The following is a 17089-nucleotide window of genomic DNA, read 5'->3' on the forward strand; positions in this document are numbered from 1 at the left end:
CCCTTATTCTTTTTCTCTCCCTTCCTGCTTATGAAAAAAAATTTTAGTGTCCAGAAATCTTTATTATCCCTTTGACATTTTGTTTTATTTTCAGCTTAATTGCCTGTTGATGTCAAAGCGGATTTTTCCGATTTCTTATTTAAGTCTCTTAGTTGTCAATATAAGGAAGGAGAGAGAAGGGGAAAAAAAGCCAAACCTTTCCCTTTTGACTTTCCTTCGCTGCTTCCGACTCTTCTTTGGGAGCGATGTTATTTTTTTGTAAGTTTAAATTCCAGGGTACCTTAGTTGTTGCTTTTACAATTTAACCTAGTTGACCAAAACTTTCACTTCTTATCTTCCTCCTGCACATTCTTTTCCGGTCGAGTTCTTCTTTGAGGTGGCCATTTCTGACCACCACTGCAACTGCCTTCAGGAAAGGGAGTAATGGCCAGCTGAGGAGGAGAGATGCGGCTCTCCTCAACCCTGCTGGCAGTCTCCCCCCTCTTCCCCACCTCTACGGGGTGGCTTAGCCCCGTAACCAGCCAGCTCGGGGCGCTCCAGCGGCGAGCCCAGACCGAATCCGCGCATGATCGTGGATTTCTGTCTGTCGCCGAAGAGACTTCAAACCGGAAGGGGAACACCCATGGATTTTGATGTCAAAAATATTTATTTATTTCCCAACTTTGTTATTTTTCTAAATAACTTAAGGCAGTGAACATACACAATACTTCTACCCCCTCTCATTTTCCCTACAACAATAACCCTCTGAAGTGACTTGGACTGAGAGAAAGTTATAGTCACAACTTACAGTCTCTTGGTTTCTAGCTTGGTGCTTTAACCAGTAGACCAAACTGGTTCTTATCATCAAATTTGCTTTGAATAAAGTTCTGTGTTTTACATAACTTTGATTGACATGAAAGGGAATTGCATGGTAGGTATCCTATGTATGTTAGAGTAGTATCTGTCAAAAAGCTCAACTCCAGTTGAATTGTTTGTAATCAATTGTATTAGGACCAGGAAATCCCAAACGTTTGAAATACATTTTGGAAGATGCAAGATATCACTGTACTTTGCCAAGAAAATTATATGGATTTGTCCATGAAGTCACCAGAAGTTGAGTTCAACTTGAAGATGGCCTTACATACAATTCTGCTATAAAACACACCCGTATAAAATAATTATTGGTATCCGTTTCCCCCCTAAGAAGGGCCCCATATTACTCCGGTGGATCCTCTTGAACTAGAGTAGTTTAGAGTAGTTTTAACTAGGGCAGGATAGATAACTTATAAGAAAGGAAAGATTGCTCAAAGATTCCCTGAACAGAAGCTTTGATTTCTGATTGTCTAAGAAACTAAACACCTACCAGCAGAGAAGAAGGGAGAAAACCATTATCTATATTTCTATGGATCTGAGTCACTGAAGGCAGAACTAATATTAATATCAAATATATAATACAATAGAAGCATTCAAAACTCAATTAAAGAACATTATTCAGGAAAGAAGTTAAAACTACTTTTCCACAGAGCCTTCCAGGAATGAAGTGTTATTATGCTGCGGTTGAATTAGCTGATAATTATCTGGGAAGTGATGATTGCCTCCGATGTTACAAGGTATTATTTTGATTTTGTATGATTTTGAATTTATTGTATAGGGTAAACAACCAAAAAGGTATAGATTTCTTTATTTTCAATAATCATAGACTGTCCCTACTGTAAGACTCTGAGCAGAGTACAAAAAAGGGTGTATAGGAACAGAAGATATCAAAAGTAACAGCAAAATATGCAAAGATGGAATATCCAACCCCTGGTTCATGACCACAGCTCGTTCAGTACCAGACCACGGAAGTGGTGGGTAAGTGCATGTGTGCACGCAAAGCTGCATTTATGAAAGGGCGCATCTGCACAAAACCATTCCTTCCCCTGAGCTGCCTCCGCCTTCGTCAGTCTGCTGAGTCAGAAAGATTGCAGATCACTAATCTAACCCAAGTTCTAAGTACTTCCTGCAAGGATTCTCAACAGACCTTCTCCAGGTAATTGGATTGAATAACTTTGGGAAGGCAGTATCCCAGTACAACAGCATATATGTCTCTGTTGATGATAACCAGCACTTAGAATAAATTTGAGATATCTATTTTTAACCATCAAAAGGGCCACAAAATTGAGATAACATACTAAGTGTACAAATAAATAACTGAATTACTTTGTATTGATGCCACCTTTTAAGTCACTTTATTTTTGCTATCTGAACATTATTACTGCTCATACTTGCTTTACATTTTTTTAATCCAGTGCTTTTATCATATCTCATTTTTACCCACCTAATTTTTAATGTTATTTTCTATAAAAATGGTCAAATAAAAAAAATCCATGCGTTGAAATCTTGTTACTTAAACATGTTATGATAGAACCTTTCTTATTAAAAAGGAAAGCTGCTTAAAATTCATTTGCTGGTTTGAGATAAATTTAGATTTCAGTAAAAAAATAATTAAAATAAAATGTGAAAAAGCAACAAGAACAAAGACAAATAATGAGGTTATGATTTACAATAATATATCCTGACTTTTTTTTTTTTACTTTTAAATTAAATTTTCATTAGAATTTAGCAGTGGATCTTTGTTGTTCTAAAACATCAGAAAAAAAGAATAAAATTAAAAATACATTTGAGCCATATATGGTACATAATACTAGGAAGTCTTAGTAGTATTAAATAAAATTAACTGTATATAAATGTGTATGTGTGTGTATACCCACACACATAAAGGGATTTATGTACAGTTTACAATTTACAGATTTATAAAAATTGATTTATAAAAACCAATTATAATAATTACAGTTCTTAATGTAGAGATTTGAAAGCATATTATAAAGGACTCTTGAATACAAAATTTAGATTTATATTAAATTAGATGATAATCCCTTCCATATGTATAGGTAGGTCTGGACTATATCTAAATTAATTCAGTGTACAACACAGCAAGCCTTTTTTAAAAATATATTCCCTTTCAACATTCCTCCAGAATGATGGAATTATTTGGTTTATGAAATTCCACCTTTGAGAAAAACAAATCTATTTCCAAATCATTCCACCACTGAAAAGAATATTCCTTTGACTCCCATATCCATATTAAAAATGACAACCAAATTGAAAGAGACATTTGCTCCTTTTCCTTCAGATGTATGCATAAAAGTTCTTTAAACAAGAATTATACTTTCACAACGTGGATTATTAAAATATTTCAGTTTAGAAAAAAAAAATTATGTAGCAGATTAATGAGTGCTCATTTCTTCTAGTGGCACGCTAGCTTTCTGGTTTAACAAAAATGAAATAATTCATGCAGGTTGCTATTACAGAATTACTACCTTTAAGCACGATATATAGCCTTACCTGGCTACTGCCAGCAGTTGCCACAATGATTTCAGCTGCTCCTTGACATTCATTTTGCCTTTCAGATTCATGTGAACTTGCACCATGCTTGCTTGGAGCTGTTCTCTGTTAATGCAAGAATTTCTGGCATTATGCATAGAGATCAAATACACTTCATCATGCAAAACCTTCTAAAAACTGAACGAATCAATGCTGTAATTTTACATGCCACTAAAGTGCACTTTGCATTTTATAATCCCAAACCTCAATAATTAGCACTAGAGACTAGCTGCCTAAGCAAAACTGCAGAATGAAAGTGAAGCATGTCCTCTGAGGATTATAGCTCTAGAAGACAAAGGATCTGCTGTGAGACACAAGACACCATCTTCCACCAGCTGTGCTCACATCACTTTCAGAAATGTAACAGAATTAGAACAAGCTGCTTTGTCACATGATCTACGCATTTACTGGAGGCTACAACTAAAGCAATAAATATAATACAAATAAATATTTGCATGAAAATGTACACAGAACTTCAGTTTAAAAAGCATTTTTGTTTCAGTTATAGGATGACCTATACTGAAGCATACATTTTAACAGCAAAGAATGCATTGTCCCTAGCTTAATTTCCAATTAGATATATTAAACTATCCATTTTCTCCTGAAAAAAACCCCACCAAATTTATAAATAAATTTTTTATAGATTCTTTACTTATAAAAATAACATTTTTAAAAAATCTGACTGAAATATAGTACAGAATATAGAACCATTTTACTGCTCAAAGCTATTTATGCATATTTTATGGGGACATCTCTATAATACAGGATTTTAAAAGATCTCCAGCCTCAAGCATGCTAGGCAAATGATGCATGCACAATCTTTTCGATGTGTGTTCCACATTGTCTTCCTGCTTACTCTCTTGCAATCCCATTCCCTCCAATGAACGTAAACCCAACGTTAACTCCCTTCTTGCTAATCGTCCCAGTGCTGGGGAGAACACTGCAAAGGGCAAGGAAGTTGGAAAAGAAGGAAAAGCTGAAGTAAAATCATAAGTGCAGTCATGTGATTTCTCACTTAATGACCAAATTGCTGATCTTGACCGTGGTTGCTAAAAAAGGATCTTCTATCACAAACAATTCTCTCATGTTATGACCCTGTTTCCAAAGTATTTCAATAATCATTCTATCTCCTTTTAAGCATATTTGCGTCTGTCAGATCACAGGTGCTTATTCTTGAGTATTCCTGCAAGTTTTCCTGTAATTTCATCTGTCTTTTTTTTCAGGGTCTCTACTTTTCTTCCCCATCCCACCCCGTTTTTTGCTACTGTTGTCATTATTGACATTTTCTTGTCCTATCTTGTTTAGCATCTGCACTTAGTTACAGATTCTTTAGGGAACATGGTATAGACCACAGATAAGTGAATTTTATCTTCTTTTGATGCAGGGATTTATTGTAAAAAAAAAAAAAAAGAATATACTCTTACTCCAATAGTTATGCTTTATTTCCATGTATTTTATTCTTTATTGCTATCTTTGTGGCTTTTTCTCATATACTTCTATGTCTTACATTTATCTATGTATATTTTTATAGGTTTCTAGAAATTTCTGTTCTCTTTCTGTAAAATTTCTCCCCTACTTCCCCATCCATTCTTTTGTAGGCTTGAATTGCCAATATTTTCTTAGATTTTAACATTCTGTTCTTGGCTGCTGTTCCTGCCATGGAATGCAACTGTACTCTTCACTTCATCCTAACTCCTAATAACCCCAGATTTGGGGTGGCTGGTTGGCATTTTCCAAACATTTCAGTCAAGTCTCTGGCTTAAGTTGCCATTTGGATTTTGGAATCTCTCAGTGTCTTGCTGGGAGGAAGGAAAGCTGCTGGGCTTGACTGTTGTTTCTAGCTCTTACTCTACTGCTGGATTCCAACTTCTGCAGTTGTGCCTTCAATCATCAACCAAATGCTGTATCCCTTCTCTGGCCCATATGTATCACCACAGTAGTATTTTGTTCAATCCAATTCCAATGTTCCTGCCTTTTTCATACCTTCCCTTTTCTTCCTCCCTGGTGAACACTAACCAGAATCTCCTCCCAAAATATCGGCTTCCAAATCCAGAAAAAGTTCCTCCTTTAGTTGCTGGAGCAGAAATGCAGTCCAGCTAATTTGGTTGCACCAAAATCCCACGAAAAGTAAAAAGGAAGCGCTCACACAGACAGTTATGAGGCCCTTCCTCCACATATACTCTACTGCTAATCCATCCATCTTTCATTAGTTTGATAGACACAGATATTTAGATCTTTTCCTGTTTTAAAATTTTATGAATAATTTGTTCAGTTTTCATAATGTCTGTTCCTACAAATGCCTCTTCTCCTCTTAAGCTAGTTCTGTTCTTATATTGGTCTTTTATTTTGAGTGCATGATCCATAGGGTGAAAGCAAATATGCTCTCTTAATATTCCAACCTGTAGGGTAGTTCTGTTCACTTGTCCCAACAACTCTGTTGCATGCAGGGGCTGCAAAAACAAGAATCATTGGATGCTACCAAAAATTGTATTATCTATTAGATGCTTCCATCTAGTGACTATTAAGAGGTTTGCACTTGCTATTTGTCTGGTTGGCAGCATGTTACAGCTCCTTTCTGAGGAACTCCAAGAACTCAACATGAAGAGTATAAAAACCAACATAGATTTGAATGCTTTAAGGTACTAAATCAAGTGTCATTGGCTTTGAAGATTTCCACATACCACAATACCTGAGTATTGTGGACATCTAATCTTCTTATGCAGACCTGCTTTTCTCTCTTCCTTCCCGTTCCTTTCCCTCCCTTTCCTTTTGTTCTTACTTTCTGCTTTTTTTTTCTTTGGCTCTATTCTTGTGTATAAATTAGGTTAAGAATTATACCATAGACACAGCTTTAAATCAAGTTGTTATCTACTCTTGAAGCACATTTGAACTTACACAGAAGTTGATACACATGAGTCAACTGTATTTTTGTGTTGAATTTATCAAAACCTGGCCGCTGTTTAGTTATAGCTAGTCTGATGCTTTCAAAAACATCTCATTGATGTTCTGCTTGGTTCATCAAAAAAGAATGTTCCTTACTGTTAAAATGTTGTTTTCTTCTAATACTGAAATTTTCTCTTCTAAAGTCAGATATTGTTATATTTTGCAGATAAAAGTTTTTTTAAAACAAATTTTATTCAGTTTTTCACATTAAAAACAAAAATCTCTTTTTAGTGGACAACATATTTCCAGGTCATCACCTTTACATACAAATATGACAGCAATTATACATTCATATATGCATACTTAATTCTATTATTACCTTTTCCATTCCAAATTTTCAGTAAGGAGAGAAACAAACACATTAATTCTAGCCTCTTTCATTAATCTCAATCGAAACATCTTTTTGTTTCATTTCAATTATATCAAATATAATACTTTAATATTTGTTTTAAAAATAAAGATAAACAATTTGTGTTTGCCTAATAATAATAGTAATAATGATAACAATAATAAAAAAGTTATCAATGTCTCTCCTTGGTTTTAATAGTCTATATTAACTTATTAATTTAGTTGGTTCTTTAGTCTGTCATATTCCCTTTCCATTACACATTCTTTTTATAAATTCTAGATTAATAAAAATTTTAACACTAAAGAAAAAAAAAACAAGTATAGGTTTCCCTTTTACTGCTTTGAGTGTGACACCTTAAAATATACCTTTAAAATATACCTTTATTCCCTCATCTTGATTCCCAATAAACCATTATTTTTAAGAAGTTACAATAATAATCATTACATCTTTTCATTTGGATTCTGCAGCATATTTTCCCCCCTTAATTTTTAATAAGAGTTATCAGTATCTATATTACCCTATTTTCTAATTATTTTTAATTGCAGAAATATTCTTATTACCCTGTGTCACCCTGCAGAATCCCCTTTTTAATTCATCAACCATTATCTCTGAAAAAACAATTTCTTTTCAACATTTTACTATTTCCGTATTTATTTCATGCACCTGTTTCTTACTGCTTCTCCTCCCCCATCTTTTCCCCATATCTTTTCTCATTCCAGTTTATATCCCTCTCTTTCTTAATATCTTCCTTTCCCCTTTTCTGCTGGGTCTTTCTGCCTTTCCTGACTTCACAGGTATTCCCCCTTTTGATTGCCTTCTTAAATCTCAACTTTTTAACCTCCCTTCTTTCCCCACTTCTTTGTAGTGTTCTTTGTGTTAATTGTCTATTTAAAATGTCTTCTCCTTGAGTCAACTCCTCCTCCTCTGACGCTCTTTCTTCTTGTTCTTCAATCGCCATTTCCATTTTTTCTAACACAGAGCAAAGTGATTCGCCTCTTTCCTGTAGTAATTCTCTCATATTTTTAAGTTCCATTTTTAATTCCCGAAGAGATATCATCATTACACACTCTTATATTTTATGATCTTTAAATTCCACAAAAAAACCTTTTACTTTCCTTCTTTCTTCTTTCAAATTTCTAAAGTTCTCAATTATGCCAGCCGAGGCTCTATACCAAAAATATCAATCAATCCCACAGTCAGTCTTTCCTTGCTTTTTTCTTTATTCTGGTTCTGCTTTTACTTTCTAAGATTATTATTTTGTTTCAATATTTCTTTAATGTTATATCCACACAAGTTTATTCAGAAACAGGATGTTTTCCTTTTTGTTTGAGCTCAAGTTTTTGTCAAAAGGTGGCACTCTCCATTATACAAAGTCTTCAACTTTTTCCCCTATTTTTTTATTTAGGGTTTTTCGAATCTCAATATTCCAGCACAGTCCAGTCTCCAATTTGTAAACTTTATTATTATTATTATTTGACAATCTTAAATCCAGCTTTATTTTATGCCTGATTATTGCCAAAATATTTTAGTCCAATTTAGTTAAATCTTTAGTTCCAGCTTCTTCCTTTCCTGGTTTGAAGCCCCGCTTAGCTGTCAAAAATATTTTCTTATTTTTTTTTCCTGTCCCTTTGTAATTTTGCCGCTCACTTTTCTTTTCTTAAAAATTCCACGTTACCTTAATCCCGGGGTACTCTTGTTTAGTTGTATTGCCCAGTTGTCCCGGTTCAGATGTTATCTACCTCTTTCTTCCCTCCTGCACAAATCTTAATCCAGCTGAGTCCTCCTCTTCAGGGTGGCCAACCACCACTGCAGTCGTCTTCGGGGGGGAAAAGACCAAGCCCAGAGGGGGAGATGCAGCTCCCCTCAACCTGGCTTGCAGCTTCCCCTTACTCCGCCACCCCTCCAAGGCAGCTTCAGCCCCTAATCATAATGATCAGGGCTCTCCAATGAAAGAGCACGGACCATAGCCGCAGAGTCTCACGATCTACGGTCCGTCAGGGAGGAGACTCTGCCTTTTTTTCGAGATAAAAGTTTTAAGAACCCAGAATTTCCCCGATTTTAAACCAAGTAGTCAATAATGGATTCAGTAGTTGTATGGGATTACAACTCCCATCCTTTGATAAAATCAGATTTGTTGGGCCAGAAGTAGCATACTTCCTTTTAAATTTGTTTTTCTGATAAATAAATATCTTGATTCTACTATTCCAAAAAGATAAACCTAGACTTCATATAGTGCTGTTATTCCTTCTCCTTTTTGTTATTTTTCTATGTAGAATCTTCTACTAACTACTAGAATAAAATGGGTTCTTCATTTTTAAAGCAGAAAATACCTGGTTTCAAAGGAATGAAATGCCATGAAAGTTTTACTGTTGTCAATTAATTTGAATCTATGGAGCCCAAAAATGTAACTTTGGAAAGAATGACTTTTACATGGAAATACAATTCTTTGTGCAGAATTTTACAGTGAAGTCTCAACAATTATAAACTTGTATATTTCTTGCCCTTAACATATGTTAAGTATTTATTTATTAGATTCATTACTCAATGAATAACTCTCAACAGTAGGATATCATTAACAGGTTCTTCTAGAAAATCCATGACCCTGAGGGAAAATTCAGAGCCAAGCCATGGCCTTAAAAATAAAATCAACATTTTAAACTGTTGTCAGTACAGGACATGGAGCATTAGCTAGAAGCTTCATATAATCCAATGTACTAGTCATCAACTAAGTGTTGATACTGGTGATTTTTAATGTTTAAAGAAAAATATCCAGAATGAGATATGCATATGGCAGGAAAGGTGCGAAGTCCTGCCTAATGTACAATTGGGACTATTGGTGTGTTGTTTTAAGCCAGAGGCAACTTTTTTATATGGCTATTGATGCTTTATGTGACTGGAGGATCATGCTATTAGTTGCACATTATATATCATATTAAAAAAGAAAATAGGACATACACACTTTAAATAAATGTCTTGTATGACTGAAACAATATAATACTGGCATGCAAAACATTTCAAAACCAAAACAGATTTCAATTGTTTATCTTTTGAGCTCAAAACAAATGTTTTAAAAGTCTGAAATAGGGCAGTTTTGCACTTGAAACACTTGCAAGATAGACAAAACAATATCAGTTAAAACAGTTGCTTCAAATTCAAAACTGGATTACTTTGAGCTCAAGATGAGGCATGTTGACATGTTTGTATACCATCATAATTTAATATTACTCCGCTGCAGTTTAGTCAGAACTAAAAGACTGGCATAGGTTACTACTTATTTCTATTGAACATGCTCAATGTTCTGTTAATTCCAATTATATCTTTTAATCCCACTGATGTCTGAATAAATAAGCAAAAAACAAACAAACACTAACCTCTGTCTCAGCAACCTGGGATTGCAATAGCTGTCTTATATGTAGAATATCTTTCTCAATTTGTTGAATTCTAGCTACTCGTACCTGAAACAATATGAAATTTAAGAATTGTTACAACAGAACTGTTCCCCTTTAAAAATTAGACATGAAACTTACAATGTAAAATACAGTGTAAACCTTGACTCAGAATATTTATTTATTAAATTTGTTTGCTACCTATCTTGCTTCAAAGTGAATATATAGCTATAGAGAGAGAAAGGAAGATAATTCTGAATTAAGACTCCAGAAAAGCAGGATGACATGAAGGTAGTAAAAGAGGAAAAATACCTCCATTAGGAAAACGCCTTAAAAAATTAGATCAATATTCAAATGTTCTCTTCCTACAATATAGGGTCTCTTTTATCAGCTAAAATTAATCCCACAAATGTTTTTCCCCAAAAGGACAGAAACGTGACAAGAATTAAATAACATTCATTGGATTGTAACTGCTCATTAAAATTGTCCATTTATAAAATTAACTAATATAACATAAACCATTATCTACTACAAGGTCTTCTAGCAGAAAGAAGAAAATGTGTTGAAGATAAACAAGTAGTGCTTGATCTATAATGGAGCCTGCCCACTATGGAGACAAGTGGTGACAACTGTTAAGTGAGATGGCCTTGCTTAATGACTTCTACCCTGTTCTCTCCATGATGCCACTATTAAACAAATGCAAGGCTTGTTAAGTAAGCATGAAGTAACACATGGGTAAGGGAGGACCTGAGAGGCAGGTCACCCAGCTGGGTCTACGGGGGAGGCAGACAAGCAGCAAAAAGCTTTGCAAAGCCAAACACAGCCCAGCAGGGAAGAAGAACCCAGTCAGATTAAGGCCTACTACTTACAATACTAGAGAAGCTTCCAAACAAGCCTCCATGCTTGGCTAATGAAACCATTATTGGGCTGGGTTAGGGTTAGTCTCCCCCAGAAACCCACATTTCTTCAATACAATAAACAAAAAAACTGTGAAGGACAAACTTCTTGATCCTTTTTTTCCAAAGGTTTCCAAGAGTTTTGCTGCCTGCCTGATTCCCTTTAGGACCCAGCTTCTCCTGTTGTTTAGTGCCTATATTTGTACTTTAGATTTTTTTTAAAGAGATGAACTTTTTCTTCAGCTCCTCAAGGCAAACAAGCTGCATGACGATTTTCTTTGCTTCCTTTCCTCTACTCTTCAGCTTGGCAGTGACTCATCAAATTAACTTACTGATTTTGTCACCCTCTTTTCCGGTATGCAGAAAATTTAGCAAATTAAGTGATTAAATGGATCAGGATTGAAGGACAGAGGTGAAGAGTTCAGTTTCAGCACCTAGCTGGAGGGTGGGTGGATTGTAGAAAGATCAGCAAGTCTGTCCCTTCATTTCTTGATACAAACAACCATTTGCTGAAGGACTACAGGGGCATATTGTGAAATAAAGGTATACTAGTTTATAGAACGGCCATAACAATCTTTATTAGGTCTTCCTTCTAACAATATGTACTACATATTGGAAGATTAGTCCAAATCTTAAATTCATCTGCAGTCCTTTCATAGTCCAATGTTCTTTTACAATCCATGTGAAGCTAACTACTGGTGATTCAAAAATATCCTTAAAAATGACCTGTTTCAAATTGTCTAATATGATTAAGTCATTCATTTTTTTTGCTGAGCATAGGAATCTGCTTAGAATCATTTGGCAGATGATTCTAATACTATCCTCTTTTATTTTTTATTGCTGAAAGTTTACTGATACTGCATTGTGCTATATTGCTATTTTATATTCTAGTCTATAATGCCTTTTCATTACTTAAAAACAACTGACCTCAACTCTTATAACACCTTTTTAGACACAGGATCACACAATTCAGGTTCCTTTTTAAGACTTAACCTTTCCCCCAAAGAGAAAGCCTCATGTTCCCACTGACTATAGATTCCATAGACTCATTTTTGGGGTTAATCCTGTCATTCTTCGGTATGAAAGAAAATAAGCGTTTAAACTAAGAAATCCAGTGGCTCCTTGATCTCTCTTGTGTACATATCACAGAGATCTTATGTCTCCTGGTTTATCTCTCTTTGGTAAGAAAAGTGAGAAAAGGAATTGCAGGGAACAGATAGACAAAAGTACTAAGCAGAGAAAAATCGTGAAACTTTGGAAGCAGATGCATGAAGAAAAATAAGCAATGTATTTTACTTTTCTTTGGGTGTGCAGTCAGTTCATATTACGTCAGTATTATATTATATTAAATATCACTGTTTCTGTTCTCAGTTTTTTGAATAAATTGTTAAACGTACTGCATAATTATTAAACATATCATTTGAAAACAAAGACACTTTCTCAAGCAGCTTTAAATACACAAAACACAGGTACATCTTTGAATTGTTGCTAAATTTTTACTGAATTGATGTGCAGACAAGATTACCTGTGCTCTCTTCTCCATGTCCTGACATGTACCAAGTTGTTCTTCCATGGCAGCTCTGATCTGTCTTGCCTCATATTCCAATTGCCTTCTATTCATGTCAGTCTGCAATGAAAACTAAAAATATAGGAAATACAATAATCCCAATTAAGAATGCTAATATTCCATAATAAACTAAGGAAATTTAATTATGTGAATGTACTGTTCATAAAAAATTAAAGTTAATGTCATTTTCCCAACATGACATACACAGATACACAAAAAGACTGAAAAAATCTATAAACATGAAGAGTCTTAAAAAAATATTTCCAATATATTTATGTAGACTTTAGTCTTGTCCTCAAAAAAAACTGAAATAATGACATATTTCAACTGGTATATTTTGATTTAAATAATACTTATTACATATGTATAGCTGTTACCACTTACATTTTCAGTAAGAGGAAGACTATCTATCCTTTTAGTCAAATTCTGAAGCTGAGCATAATACCAGTCTTTTTCTTTTTCTTCCTTTTCAAGCTCAGCAAGCAAAAGAGATCTAGAGATGAAGAAACAAGTATTTATTATTTATTATTCGACATTAGCCAATATATAACAGGTAATATTTATACGAGTGAATCATTTTTCATTTTCATAATCATCCATGTGCTTCTCTAAGATGAGTTTAGTTTAGCGTCAATGAAATCAAACACCATCTTCAGTGCACATGACCATGACCATGACCATGAAAATACACACACACACATCTTTCACCCTCCACACATTGAACCGAAAACCCCTTACACTGTACCAACACTGCACTATACAGCAGAATTCAAAAGAGCTACTACCCTGGGATAGAAGCTGTTTTTCAGCCTATTTGTCCTTGTTTTTATTATTCTGTACCGTCTGCCAGATGGTAATAGTTCAAAAAATAGGTTCCCAGGATGAGATGGATCTTTGAGAATGTTTTGAACTTTCTTAAGGCAGCGGGAGCTATAAAGTGCTTCCAAAGAGGGGAGAGGGCAACAATGATCTTCTGGGCAATGATGTTAACCCTCTGGAGTGCTTTCCTATCTGCCACTGTGCAATTGGCAAACCATACAGAGGTGCAGTAAGTTAAAATACTCTCTATGGTGCAGCGGTAGAAGGTCACCAGCAGTTTTTCATTCAGTTGTTGTTTTCTGAGAAGTTTCAGGTAGTTTAATCTCTGCTGGGCCCTTTTGACCAGTACTGCAATGTGAGCACCCCAGGTCAGGTCCTCTTTTATAGTAACAGAAACTTAAAACTGGCCACTTGCTACACTCAGTCTCCATTGATAAGCAACGGCTGGATGTCTGATCTGCTCCTTTTACAATCCACTATAAGCTCCTTGGTCTTATTGGTGTTGAGGATCAAGTTATTGTCTCCACACCACGAAAACAATCGGTCCACCTCATCTCGGTAGGCAGACTCATCCCCCCCGGAGATGAGTTCCACCACTGTTGTATCATCTGCAAATTTAGCAATAGTATTACTAGCATGAGTGGGAATGCAGTCATGCACATAAAGAATATAGAGTAAGGGACTCAACACGCAATCCTGTGGTGTACCAGTGTTAAGAATAAGGGCTGAAGAGGTATGATTACCTAATCTGACTGTCTGTGAGTAGCCAGACAGGAAATCCATAATCCAAAGGCAGACTGAATTAGAAAGCCCAAGGTCCAGAACTTTAAGTTTAGACATGAGCCAGTGAGATTCATAGTGCAGAGTACAGATTTAAATGTACTCTCACTTCAACCCAAATCCAATAATCTATCACATGCTTACCTCATTCTCCTCTTAACTGAATGTTGCCTCATCTTGTACTACCTTGATTTGAGGTTCTCTTGATAGTGCTGTAGATTTATTTGGATTGATGCATTCTGATTTGTTGTTAGTGTAACAATATCAAATATGTAGTTAGGGGATACTAATTTAAAAATTAGAGAAGACTATCTTAAATTTTACATTTTCATAATGTCTTTTTATCTACAGTTTAATAACTTATCTTTCAAGTGGAAGATAATAGATGTTTCACAGCTGCTCAGAATTTCAACAATACATAATATTCATACTTATTCAGCATGTGAAAAATTCATAAAATGCCTACGTTGACTCTACTGGTGTGTCATTTCCCACCTCACCCCCGATGAAAGCCCTCCGGATTTCCTCTCTTCCAACCTCTCCTTTCCTCCAGACCCTCTGGAAGTCACTCCAAAGAGCCCTGCTCTTGCAGGGTTTCTGGAGCCTCAGAAAATTGTGCACGAATGCTTCCTCAATTTTCAAACACCAAAGGGTTGTCATAGATTTGCCATCACTGGCACAGAAGCATAATTAGCTGCACATCTAATCCACAGCATCCAACTTAGATAAACCCCTATTTATGCAAGAAACTTCATTAACACAACTTGAAACATACATTTTCAGACTTGGGGAAATTATAAATAAGATTTCTTCAACATGCCAGAAATAAATATGTTTGTGTGGTCTATAGGGAGGAAAGATGGATGGAAGAGAGGGAGGGAGGAAGAAGGAAAATATATATCTGAAATTAAAAATTACCTTTCTTTCTCTAGTTCTTCTAAATAACCAGTGCTTTCTCTACTTCCGTTCATAAAACCTCTTCTGGGAAATGATCCCATGGGAACAGGACTGCATTCACCTGATCGACTGGAAACTGATCCTTCTCTGCTTCCGTACGAACGCATGGATATCTTTGGCCTTAGCTTCACTCCAGGGAAGTTATTGCTATCCAAATTCAGTTCTGAGCAGAAACAAAGAAAATTGTTGAGTTAACAAGAAAAAAGTCTTATATGGTTTTAAAAATTATTATTATGCCATTCCCTGTTCCGGTAAGGAATATTATTCAAAAGGCAGAAAAAGAATATAGGTACACAAACATAATGGCGCATGCCCATTATGGTAGGAAGTTGTGGCAGCCATTACGTCAAGAGGCCATGTGTTTTTGTCACTTACAACCTCATTCCTGCTTTCCTAATGTGGTTGTTAAACAAATGCATGGGTTGTTAATTGGAGGTGCCTCAGGGGGAGGTCCTAGGAAGCACATAGGCCCTGCCCAAGATCTCCCAAGACCTCCCCCAACCCCTGCAGCATCCTGTGCTCTGCTACTTGCTCAATGGAGTCCCCGCAGGCCTTGGGCCTGCTTTCCATCCACTGGGCCCCACTCTCTTCCTCATCCCGCATGAGCCAATGAGCATTTACCTTTCAATGATCTCTGGAGCTTGAGTTAGGAAAGGAGGGCAGGCCACTCCATTGCTAGGCTGCGTGGCACAATCTCAGAAATGGCAACATTTTCTGAGTGCCTACAATTCAATGCAGAATGCAGATGCGGAATGCTGTGGAGAGCTATTCCATTACTGGGGTACACAACATGATCCTGGAAGCACTTGCCATTTTCCGGGTTGCCACAATTCAATGCAGCTGTTCAGAAAATGGCAGTCTCCACAAAGATTGTACTATGCGACCCATCAATCGAGTGTCCTGTTCTCTTTCTTAACCCAAGCTCTGCAGATCTTTGAAAGATAAATAAGAAGGCGGGGGGAGACCCACCGTCTGCAAGGACTGGGGGAGAGAGGCAGGGGAGCATTGCAGAGTGCATGAGGTTGACTAAAAGGGTGAATGACTATGGGGGAGCGCTGGCATCTAAAACTTTGGGACTGAGTTGTAAAGTAGTTTTGGGGGATCTGCTGTATATGTTGAGGACTACCTGTAAGAAATAAACAACAACAACAAAAACCTCAAGGAATGAAGTAAGGGAAAATAAAAAAATACTGCTAAATCTAGTTTGCCCCAGCATTTTCTTTTTCTTTCTATGCCTTCCTGTCCTTGAAAACAATCCTTCTACCACGCCCATGGACTGGCTAAGTCATACACTGCCTTTTTTCTTTAAACACTTCAATATTCATCTTTCTCTCAACCATTCTGTAAATTGAACACACATTTTTTTCATTCAGCACCATTCTTGCCCCTCTCTATTTTATTATTTCCTTCTAGGTACCCATTTGTATTGCATTCAAATATTCATTTCTTAACAAGAATTCATTCCCCACACAAAGTCATCTGTCTTCACACTATCTATACCGTTCTTTGCCATTCTTTTTATTGCATAAGCTTTAACAAATTATTGAAACAGAAATAACACAAGAACACTGGAAAGATACTATTACCACTAGCTATTTACTAGTATTTGTATCTCTTAAAAATTTCTCCAGCTATTTCTCCAACTTTAGGAAATATTATATCTAGATATACCAGTTTATCTACTTGTTCCAGTTTGTCAGTACAGTTTGGTGAATTTTCCCTTGAAATAAAAAGATAAAAGTAGGCAATAAATCTTCTACCGTTTCCCTGAAAATAAGATCCATCCCAAAAACAAGCCCTAACCTGATTTTTTGGGGGGTGGGCCTAATATAAACCCTACCCCAAAAATAAAATAAGCCTGGGGGAAGAGCATGGCCAGCATGAGAGGCGGCGAGTGTGAGGGGTGTGATGGAGTCAGGCAGCAGCCACAGCACAAATACCAATAAGTCTTGGCGGGGGGCGGGGAGAAGACAGGTGATCCGGACGTGTT

General features: G+C 36.1%; 1 protein-coding gene across 7 annotated transcripts in view; it reads right to left on the reverse strand.

Moving 5' to 3' along the window:
* The window catches only part of APC (APC regulator of Wnt signaling pathway), a 147613-nt gene that overhangs the window by 29432 nt on the left and 101092 nt on the right, over window positions 1-17089 (reverse strand). For 4 of the 7 annotated variants that reach the window (XM_087926951.1, XM_026719927.2, XM_026719946.2 and 1 more), the window contains 5 exons: window positions 15061-15262; window positions 12928-13036; window positions 12502-12615; window positions 10066-10149; window positions 3364-3468 (listed from right to left, as the gene is read on the reverse strand). In XM_087926951.1, coding sequence (XP_087783077.1) covers window positions 3364-3468; window positions 10066-10149; window positions 12502-12615; window positions 12928-13036; window positions 15061-15262 — 614 coding nt within the window. The remainder of the gene's footprint in view (window positions 1-3363; window positions 3469-10065; window positions 10150-12501; window positions 12616-12927; window positions 13037-15060; window positions 15263-17089) is intronic. The other 3 variants (XM_087926952.1, XM_026719966.2, XM_087926953.1) reach the window with 1 other exon arrangement.

The sequence above is a fragment of the Pseudonaja textilis genome, chromosome 2 (assembly GCF_049901715.1).
Source record: "Pseudonaja textilis isolate UNSWEBS1 chromosome 2, rPseTex1.2, whole genome shotgun sequence".
Taxonomy (NCBI): Eukaryota; Metazoa; Chordata; class Lepidosauria; order Squamata; family Elapidae; genus Pseudonaja; species Pseudonaja textilis.